This window comes from Camponotus vicinus, unplaced genomic scaffold, assembly GCF_025532165.1.
Source record: "Camponotus vicinus isolate PSW18456_S1 unplaced genomic scaffold, iyCamVici1.0 SCAF_1, whole genome shotgun sequence".
NCBI classification, from domain to species: domain Eukaryota; kingdom Metazoa; phylum Arthropoda; class Insecta; order Hymenoptera; family Formicidae; genus Camponotus; species Camponotus vicinus.
This window is the reverse complement of record NW_028141945.1, coordinates 22,991,133-23,000,881: the sequence shown is the minus strand read 5'-3', so window position 1 is coordinate 23,000,881 and position 9,749 is coordinate 22,991,133. Positions and strand designations below refer to the sequence as shown.

The 9,749-nt window shown below is 30.0% G+C and overlaps 2 protein-coding genes across 6 annotated transcripts; one reads left to right on the top strand and one right to left on the bottom strand.

Annotated features, from left to right (window-relative positions):
- Positions 1-68: 68 nt before the first annotated feature.
- Eif3m (eukaryotic translation initiation factor 3 subunit M) lies at positions 69-8,237 on the top strand. Of its 4 annotated transcripts, none has more exons than XM_083078696.1 (8): positions 69-274; positions 646-825; positions 906-1,000; positions 1,090-1,308; positions 1,459-1,727; positions 1,811-1,954; positions 2,272-2,516; positions 5,372-6,414. In XM_083078696.1, the coding sequence occupies exons 1-7, from the start codon at positions 230-232 to the stop codon at positions 2,493-2,495; spliced, it is 1,176 nt and encodes a 391-aa protein (XP_082934822.1). In that variant the 5' UTR covers positions 69-229; the 3' UTR covers positions 2,496-2,516; positions 5,372-6,414. The 4 variants fall into 4 exon arrangements, with proteins under 4 accessions (XP_082934822.1, XP_082934823.1, XP_082934824.1 ...); XM_083078697.1 differs by lacking the exon at positions 5,372-6,414 and adding an exon at positions 3,348-3,491; XM_083078698.1 differs by lacking the exon at positions 5,372-6,414 and adding an exon at positions 2,636-2,895.
- On the bottom strand, positions 3,224-9,395 carry Pras40 (Proline-rich Akt substrate 40 kDa). Of its 2 annotated transcripts, XM_083078694.1 has the most exons (9): positions 8,726-9,395; positions 8,509-8,638; positions 7,671-7,844; positions 6,964-7,087; positions 6,694-6,874; positions 6,391-6,604; positions 6,120-6,276; positions 5,921-6,060; positions 3,224-5,641 (listed from the first exon to the last, which is right to left on the bottom strand). In XM_083078694.1, the coding sequence occupies exons 2-9, from the start codon at positions 8,629-8,631 to the stop codon at positions 5,519-5,521; spliced, it is 1,236 nt and encodes a 411-aa protein (XP_082934820.1). In that variant the 5' UTR covers positions 8,632-8,638; positions 8,726-9,395; the 3' UTR covers positions 3,224-5,518. The 2 variants fall into 2 exon arrangements, with proteins under 2 accessions (XP_082934820.1, XP_082934818.1); XM_083078692.1 differs by having other exon boundaries at positions 8,509-9,395.
- Positions 9,396-9,749: the final 354 nt, after the last annotated feature.

The window sequence follows — 9,749 nt, the reverse complement described above, 5'->3', positions numbered from 1 at the left end:
GTTGAGTCTGCTGAATGTGGCCATCGGAAAATCTAGTAACGTTGCCCAACTGTTGAATCCGCTGAATGTGGCCATTGAGCCTTCGCCATACATCTTCGTCTCTTCAAAGAGCCCCTTGCGTTCTTTGCTGCAAGTGCTTTATTCAGACACCTATTTAGCCTAATTTAGCCTTTATCGATTGAATTTTACTGAATTTTATTACAGTGAAACGTATTTATAGCTTATCAAGATGCAGGTGCCACCCATTTTTATGGAATTGCCATTAGACGACCAGGTTAATATCTAAAATTAAGTTAAAATTAAATAACACATGTTATTAGTTTCCTTAGATATTTTTTATTTTATCAATATGTAAAGCACATTGTAAAAGCAGAAGGAGGAATAACGCGTTACTTGTATCATTGTTACCGTTACTTTTTAAATTAATTATATAAAATAATTTTTTCCAATGCTATATAAAAGACACTTTTGTCTTATATGTAACATCTTACTGATTGTTCAATCGTTCAAAAACATGAAAGATAAATGTTAATTAATTTTTAATTTTGCAACTAAATGATTCGAAAAATTATTGCAATTGCAACGATTTCTGTTCAATGTATAAAAAAGCATTAATATATTATGCATATTAAATATTATTATTAGGCGCAAGAATTGAGGGTATATTTTAAAAGCCTTGGTGCAGAAATTAGCGAAGAGAAATCCCCCAAAGGTATAGAAGATGATTTGCACAAGATCATTGGAGTATGTGAAGCATGTTTCAAGGAAGGAAATGAAAATGAAATAGAAACTGTATTAAATGATATTGTTTCTATCATGATATTGGTAAATTTCAGTTGATACTTTATTACCATATAAAATAAATATTTGTACAATTTATTTTTATTTGAGATATATTGTTTCAGATACCGACGGAACGAGCTGAAAATTTAATTTTAGCATTTTGCGAGAAACTTGTAAAAGCACCTGGATACAAGCTTGGATTGGTTTGCTTAAAAGCGTAATGTATCTTTTATATGCTTTATTTTATGTAATTTATTTTAACATAACGTATGAGTGAATATATAAACAAGTGATATATGATTATAGATTATGGCTGTTATTTCAATCTCTTGCCGATGATTCTCCAATGAGATACCATGTTTATTATCATTTGGTGCAAATAGCCCGTAATGTCGACCAAGTAAAAGCTGTGTACAGTGGAATAGATCAATTGAAGCAACAGTTTGCCTCCTTTCCACCATCGAATGAACAAATGCAGAAATTACTGCGTTTGTTACACGAAGTTCTTTTAAGTTGCAAACAGGGGTAATTTTTTATCCTTTTTGTTTCTGTTTTATTTTATTTAATATATAAAAAATATTTTAATAAAGCTCTCTTAAAGAAAGAAATAATCTTTGAATAAAAAGTATGTTTATATAAATATACATTTTACATAAAATGTCTCTAAACCTTTAGAGAACAAGCAGCAGCTGTCATGGTGGAATTGTTGGGAACTTATACAGCGGAAAATGCTTCCGCGGCGAGAGAAGATGCACAACGTTGTATATTAGCTGCATTAGCGGATCCTAATACGTTTTTACTGGATCCACTATTGGCTTTAAAACCTGTGAGATTTTTAGAAGGCGAATTGATACATGATTTACTACTTGTATTTGTACAAGATAAATTACCAGCATATTTACATTTTTATCAACATCACAGAGAATTTGTTGAGCATCAACTTGGTATGTGCTGGTTTATAATATGAAAAATATTGAACTAATTTAGACAATAAGATTTGTTATACATCTTTTGTTTTCTTTTATAGGATTGAATCACGAGCAAAACATGAAGAAGATGAGGCTACTCACTTTTATGCAACTTGCAGAAACAAATCCAGAAATGTCTTTTGATACGATACAAGAAGAATTACAGATTAGTGAATCTGAAGTAGAAAGCTTTATAATTGATGGTAAACCACTCTCTGCTACTTGACTATATTTTATAATATTTGTAGAAAATATATTCTACTATGAATGATAATTGTGTCCTGTCTACATAACAGTTTCCACTATTAATTTGTTCAAGTGGCAATTGACTTTGAACAGGGCATATTAAATGAATCGGTACTGGCTTGGTAGAATTGTATTTTTACCGAGTTATTGAGACATTCAACAATTTGTTACTATTTAATGTAAAAGGAATACAAAACAATACAATCGCATTAAACTTTTTCTTGCACAATATAAATAATATTATTGCAATAATTATATGTACTATTTGTTTCAGTTTTAAAAACTAAACTTGTAAGGGCGCGCATGGATCAGGCTGGCCGTAAAGTATTAATTTCTAGTACAATGCACAGAACATTTGGTCGTCCACAATGGATGCAATTGCGAGATCTACTTGTGTCATGGAAAGCTAATCTCTCGGCTGTACAAGATGGCATGAAGACTGTAGCTGCTGCGCAAATCGAACTTGCAGCAAAAAATAAAGCTACTCTTGCTCACTGACAGTATCGAAAAATTTCACAGGTGGGTGATACACGAAATGATATATAATTGTAATCGTATATGCAAATATGTAAATTAATTAGAAGCTAAAAATCTTTTTCTAATATATCAAAAATTTATACAATTATTTTATTGTCTAGTTGCCAAGTGATATAAGTAAATAAAAATTAACAGAGATAATTTATGCTGCAGTATTGCATTCTCATATCTGAACTTGTATAACAAATCTATATATATATATACATATATAATGGAAATTTTTTTATAAATTTTGAATATATATTTATATTTAATATAAAAACTTAAACTTACAACTCTAAACTTATTATTTCATACATATATTGCATTTTTTGGTGTCAAATTGTCTCTGTAAGATAAATAATGTAAGCTTATGAGAAGCACTTATGATTTTTCATAAAATGTACTAAATATATCAAAAATTTATAATTAACTTCGATAGTTTTAATATATTTTTCATGCACATTTAATTTATTATTTTCATTTGGTAATAATTTCTATGATAATCAATCAATATAACAATGTGACTGTTATTCATAAGATGAACGATGATAAACAATGTATGTGTATACATTGTGTGTGTACACATTTATTTCTCTATTATTTATTTATTTCTTTTATTAATAAATTATAATGTCATATTGTTATATTGATCAATGATTGCATAAATTATTATTGATTGACAAATTACAAAGAAATTACATTAGCACTTATACTTAAAATAGCTTTATTACGCATTAAAGATACACACACATACAATTCTAATTAAATTAGGATAATTTCACAAAAAAATATATAAAATAATGTTATACTATATATTGCAATTTTTTCCAGGATGGGCAGGGAAAAATTTCTTTACAAGTAATATTTTTGAAAACATTTTTCACATAAAAAATAAATTTAAATTGATGATATATTTTCTTAAATATATGTGTGTGTGTGTGTGTAATGTTCATATAATAGCATAAATATATGAAATACTTGCTTTTGCTAAAAACAGAATATTGCTATATCATGCATTAAATATAAAAAAGATATTTTTTTGCACAGTATAATTTTAAATGTAATAATATTTAATCGTTTAAAAAATGTATATATATATATATATATATATACAGGTGTCCCATTTTAACTTGGACAGTAAAATATCTCAAAAACTAAGCCCAGCAAACAAAAATGTTTCAGACAAAAGTTGTATGGTTTCGAGGGAGCCATAAGATGGTACCATTGGTTTGACCTTGAAGTGTCATTTGAAGGTCACGTGAAGGTCACTTCAATTTTTTTAAATGGAACACTATATATTTTTGCACATTCTAGTAGCTTATCTCGAGAGATTTCGAAAACACTATAATTAAGTACCTTTTCGTTAAGTACTTTTTGAGTTATGAGGCTTGAAATAATTTCTTAATTTTACATAAACCGTAAAATATCTTGTAAAATATTCATTTTTCGATTATCTTACCTTAATACTTTTACGTACAAAATAATGAGAAGAATCAATTGGTGTAAAGAAAACACATAGTTGTTTTGAAGAAAAAATATGTAATTTGCAATTAACAATTCCATATTTTTTCTTAAAAACAACTATGTGTTTTCTTTACACCAATTGATTCCTCTCATTATTTTGTACATAAAAGTATTAAGATAAGATAATCGAAAAATGAATATTTTACAAGATATTTTTTACGGTTTATGTAAAATTAAGAAATTATTTCAAGCCTCATAACTCAAAAAGTACTTAACGAAAAGGTACTTAATTATAGTGTTTCCGAAAGCTCTCGAGATAAGCTACTAGAATGTGCAAAAATATATAGTGTTCCATTTAAAAAAATTGAAGTAAAACTTTCATGTGACCTTCAAATGACTCTTCAAGGTCAAACCAATGGTACCATCTTATGGCCCCCTCGAAACCATACAACTTTTGTCTGAAACATTTTTGTTTGCTGGGCTTAGTTTTTGAGATATTTTACTGTCCAAGTTAAAATGGGACACCTTGTATGTATATATGTATATATATATATGTGTGTGTGTGTGTGTGTATGTGTGTGTTAAATTATATATAATTACAGACAAAAAATATTAGTTATTTTATAATAAAATAGGTAACATTTCAAAAATTAATGTCATTTTTAACAATGATCTTTTAAATCTTAATTTCTATGTAAGAAATTACATATAATGAATATAAATTCTTTTGCATATTATATATATAATTATAGTTGCACACTTGCACTGTGTGTCTTTTTATATATTAATATAATAATATTAATTATATAATTCTCTTTTAGTATTTATATTTATATGCATAATTGACACCACTTTTGCGTTTATCAATAGTGCTTTAATTTTCAACACAATAAGAAAAAATATATTGTTGTAAAATGCTCATAACAATATAAACATTATAAACATTAGGGATGCAATATGTAGTGTAATATATAATTATTTACTATGAATCACTGCACTATATAAGTTAAATATAGCCTTTAAGTTGCAACTTGAAGTAATGACAATAATAAAATTCAGTCTGCTGTGTATAGTATATAAACAAACACAATAACAAGTGAATTTATATATTGGAATAAATGACAAAATTCTAAATTGTACTCTTAGACATATGTAAATTTTGCAAACGTGTTCATAGGCGCTTTTAAATTTTTGAATGCACATTCTTTCTTATCTATTATACACAGATCATTTTCACAACATCTGCAAATATAACTTCTAGTTTAGGTAAAAAGTATTTTTTGTAATAGATTTGCATCCTCATAGTAAATCTAGGTCTAACCAAAACTTAAAGTTAAGACATAATCTCGAATTTCTACAAAGTACAAATAGAGTGTTCTGTACTTTTGCAGAACCAATCACATTTATTCCAAGTGTGTATACATAAACCTCTTGTAATTTTTGTATGAAAGACAAATGACGGATGATAGGGACTATGATATATTGTATCAAAAACACTAAAAAGTGTCGAGTGGATCTTTTTCATCATATATGACAAGTCAGATCTGAGTAGAAAACCTGGGACGTGGCAAATCTCCAAACACAGTATCCCCATGGACACTTTTAGCTAAGGCTTTAATTGAAGCTCGAATATTGTGCGGATCTAATGGATCGGTTGGCAACTGTAATTTTATATATTCATATATATGTAATGTTTTTAATAATAATAAAATTATATATATATATATATATATATATATATATATATATATATATATATACACAGGGTATCCGGAAAATCGCTCGCAGTACTTTTCCTTCTATTCGAAATCGCTTCCCGAAGTCTGCGGGTGATTTTCCGGATACCCTGTATATATAATTTTTCTTGGGTAAATTTCAATCAAATAAACAAGAAAAAATACAGATATATTACAGAAGTTAAAAATTTTATAGAATTTTACCTGATCATCATTTTGGTCTTGTACCGCACGACGAACAATAGATGGAAAAGCAGGTACAGTAACTGGTAGTGATTTAGCTAAGGTAGAATGACCATCTCGTTGACTTCTTGGCATATGAATTCCTTCATTCTGGCTCGAATCTGAAGAAATAACTATATTGATCTAAATCTATAAATTATTATGATACAATATATCGCACCATCGGTATCCGATCCTTCTTCTGAAGACCACTGATGTAATTGATTAACTGCATCTGTATCTTCTATTCCCTCGAAAGGAAACAATACTTCTGTATCAAAACTGGCTGACTCCTTAGTACAAATATACAATGGATTTTTCTTTTTTATATTTTCATTCTGCAAAATGTATTATTCAGACATATAAATAATTACAATAATAATGGGGCAAGTAATAGTAAATTTTAAATCAAATAGAGTGCCTGAAAAAATTTGATGGTAAAAATGACTTACATTAGTAGAACTTTTAGAAGAGTGTTTAGTGGTTATCTCGTGTTTAATGTTTGAATCGGTGGAAACTTTCATGTCATTAAATATTAAATTGGATTTGGGATTAACTGTATTAGTTGTAGAGGTAGTTAAATTATTCTTAAAGCTGTCAGGAATTATTGGTGAAGTTTCCATATCATTGGTTACTCTATTTGTCTCTTCTCTTCTACACATTAACCTAGTTATGAACAAATAAAACATGTATAATTATTATTACAATAATAGTGTGGTGTAATTTGCAAGATAATTTACTACTAAAGATCATACTTTGATAACAGTCTATGTTCGTTGTGCGCTCTTTCACGAAATTGTTCCAACAATCGATATTGCTCTGCAGTAAACGCACATATTTTATTTTCTATTGCTACTGTTTGACGTTGTACAGCTTCCTCCAACTGTTGTTGCAATCCACCTAGGGCCACTTGAACTGTGTTAGGTAATTGTGAAACTAGATAAATGTAAAAGAAAATACAATATATATTTAAATTATATTTATAAGTAGATTATCTTGAAATTTAATAAAATTGAGTAACTTACCGGAAAATTTATTAGGTTGTTGTAAATAGTCATCAAGATCTTCCAGATTATGATTAATTACTATCCTAAACACTGAGCTGTAATCTGGATTTGACTTTAATTTATTTATTTCTTCAGGAGATAACTGAAACAAGAGAAACACAATTCAGTTTAATTAAACTTTAAAATTTTACATAAAAGTTAATTTAAATCTTTCAAGAAAGAGAAATATTGAATTGATAAATTAAAAAGAGATTATAAAAACATCTGATGTTTTCTTTAATTGTTTATGCAAATAATAAGTGTATAAGTATCAGTGTCATTATAATCTTACACTCAAAGATAATCATTCTTGATAAAATTAGCTATTTAATTTATCAAGTTATATGTATCATTCATAGTGTTTATATCTTAAAAAGTGTCTTATAACACAATAAATATCTGCTATATTGAATGCATTAAAAATAATATTTTTAAAATTAAATAAATTACATTAAATAGTACTTACAGTGAAGTACTCGATCAATAAATACCTTTTGATAGTCAAAATGTTAGCTATTAAATTGCCATGTTGTCAAAAGTAAATAAATAACTAGAATAACTAATACCTCAAATAAAATAAATTATTATATAGCAAATTGTTTATATAGCATATATTTAAAAAAAAAGTTTAGTCAACTTGTAAAGTATTGCAAACGAATATCTTTTACAATACATCTAAAACTTACAACAATATTGCTATTAATAAGGACTAAAGCGGCACCATGTTCTCTATGAACAGCATGGGTATAAATTGAGCAATTATAACAACGATGTATGATCCATGATCCAATATTTCTTATTTCCACTAAGCCAGGTTGTTCTTTAGTAATAGTCTCCAATTCCGATACACTGGCTAGATCCTGTACAAAAGATAAAATTAATGTTTATAACACTTTAATGTTACATAATATATCTAATTTTAAATGGCTGTTGTATTATGATTAAGCAATATATTGACTATAGTAATTTAATTTTTTTTTACAGATTTTACTTTGAGAAAAATAAGGAAAAATATGGAAAAAATCAAGCTTCCTTAAATGATTCTATTTGTTAATACACTTGCAAAGAGTGTTACATAAAGCATTTCGTCTACAATAATCGTTAAAAATATATAAAAGATGGAAGATAATGCGACAAATATGGAATAACATAAAGATGACACTAATGTGACAATCAAAGAGCTGTGCTATTATTGTTACATGCTGCAGAAAAATATCTAAATTGCTACAATTTCAATAAATTCGAACTCCTGAGATCCTGAGATTTATTCATGCCAATCGACATAAAAGAGAGATTGTCTGCATTCGCAACATGGAAAAATAAACTTCAAATTCATACCAATTATCTTTACCAATTTTGACATAAAAGATGAGTGGGAAAAAGAAACAAACAATGGCATAAACTGGCACACACATACACACACACATATATTGGCGAGTCTCGAGCGTTTTTATTTTTTTTGTTGGTTCTTTAAAAAATATATTTTTTCTCGAAAAATATAAAATGTTGAATCTTCAAATTCACCTCGTGAAAGAAGGCATCGGCGCGCTCCAGATCAGTCATCTCGACATTATCGATATTAAGCCGTTGCAGTTCGGTGCTCCTGGATCTAATGGACACGTTCAGGCACTTGCAGGTGATGTGCATCTTTCGACTAGGCAAAAAGAATGGGCGAAGAGAGGAGCGCTTCTTTTCTTCTCTTAGAGATTGGAAATGCGCAGTTCACCACCCATGCACCTACACCACTCGATCGGAGAAATCTCTTGGCAAATTATCCGTCTTTCCTCTCTTTTCGGGTGTTTTCAGAGATTCTTCAAACTACTGGAAAACAGCTGATGTCTCGCTCGGACGAAAGTTTAGAACGCCGCGTTCTCTTGTTTCACTCGGGTCTTTCGACGATTCGCCGAATACTCGCCGGTTCGATTTTCCGAAAGAGGCGGGATAAAAAAAGAATAGAGGACCACGAACAAGGTGGTGAGCTGCTGCTGCTGTCGTCGTCGTGCGATCGTCCGTTTGGAAAAACTGCCGTTTCGCAAACGATCGATATTGTAGAAAAACCAAGGAGATGAATCTCGGTTCCTTTGTACGTGCTAGAGGTATTCAATGGACGACCTGGTCCGTTGATTATTAGCGGAGAGATCTCGCAGAGATCTGATGTTAGAATAGCCGGGTCACGAGAGTCTCTCGCATGCCTCCTTCCTTCGTTTACCGCCGCTCTGTTTACAATGTTTATTTTCACTTGTATGTTTACATCGAACGAGGAGTCGGAGTCGTCGCTCGTCTTCGGCTGATCCTGTTGATCCGAGTAGACCGTGTATCGTGTGTAGCGAGTAGCGACACCGTCCAACACTGGCAGGCCGGAGGGGGCAAGGCGAGTGTTTATGAAAATTTTTGGCGACCCGGAGCGGGACTAAAAATAAACGCGATTTACAGGCGTGCGCATTGACGATCGTAAAGCCGAACAAAAACACACTCGCTAGTCAATTGACGGACTAAAGAGCGCGAAGCGCGCGATAGACGACGATCATATGTTCCGTGTAATGCTAGTACCGAGAGTTTACCTGGTTTACGTTATATATTCTAGATTTTTCGTACTAGCAGTGCATGTCGCAATGTGATCGAAAACTTGCATAAGAATGAAAAACGACATCGATTGACACTTGCAAGTCCGCTCTTTTCTGCCGCGCTTTCTTTTCTCGTTTTCAAGTCAAGTTTGTGTAAACACTGTAGCTATTTTCCTTTAAATGCAGTTAAAGAGAATGAAC

What these genes read in the sequence shown, in the direction of transcription:
- Eif3m (XM_083078695.1), top strand. Translation starts at nt 230, where the DNA reads ATGCAGGTGCCACCCATTTTTATGGAATTGCCATTAGACGACCAG. An exon ending in GGATTGGTTTGCTTAAAAGC is followed by an intron (nt 1,001 to 1,089) that starts GTAATGTATCTT and finishes ATATGATTATAG; the next exon opens with ATTATGGCTGTTATTTCAAT. An exon ending in CTTTTAAGTTGCAAACAGGG is followed by an intron (nt 1,309 to 1,458) that starts GTAATTTTTTAT and finishes CTAAACCTTTAG; the next exon opens with AGAACAAGCAGCAGCTGTCA.
- Pras40 (XM_083078692.1), bottom strand. Translation starts at nt 8,631, where the DNA reads ATGCACATCACCTGCAAGTGCCTGAACGTGTCCATTAGATCCAGGAGC. An exon ending in CCGATGCCTTCTTTCACGAG is followed by an intron (nt 7,845 to 8,508) that starts GTGAATTTGAAG and finishes TCTTTTGTACAG; the next exon opens with GATCTAGCCAGTGTATCGGA. An exon ending in GAACATAGACTGTTATCAAA is followed by an intron (nt 6,605 to 6,693) that starts GTATGATCTTTA and finishes GTTCATAACTAG; the next exon opens with GTTAATGTGTAGAAGAGAAG.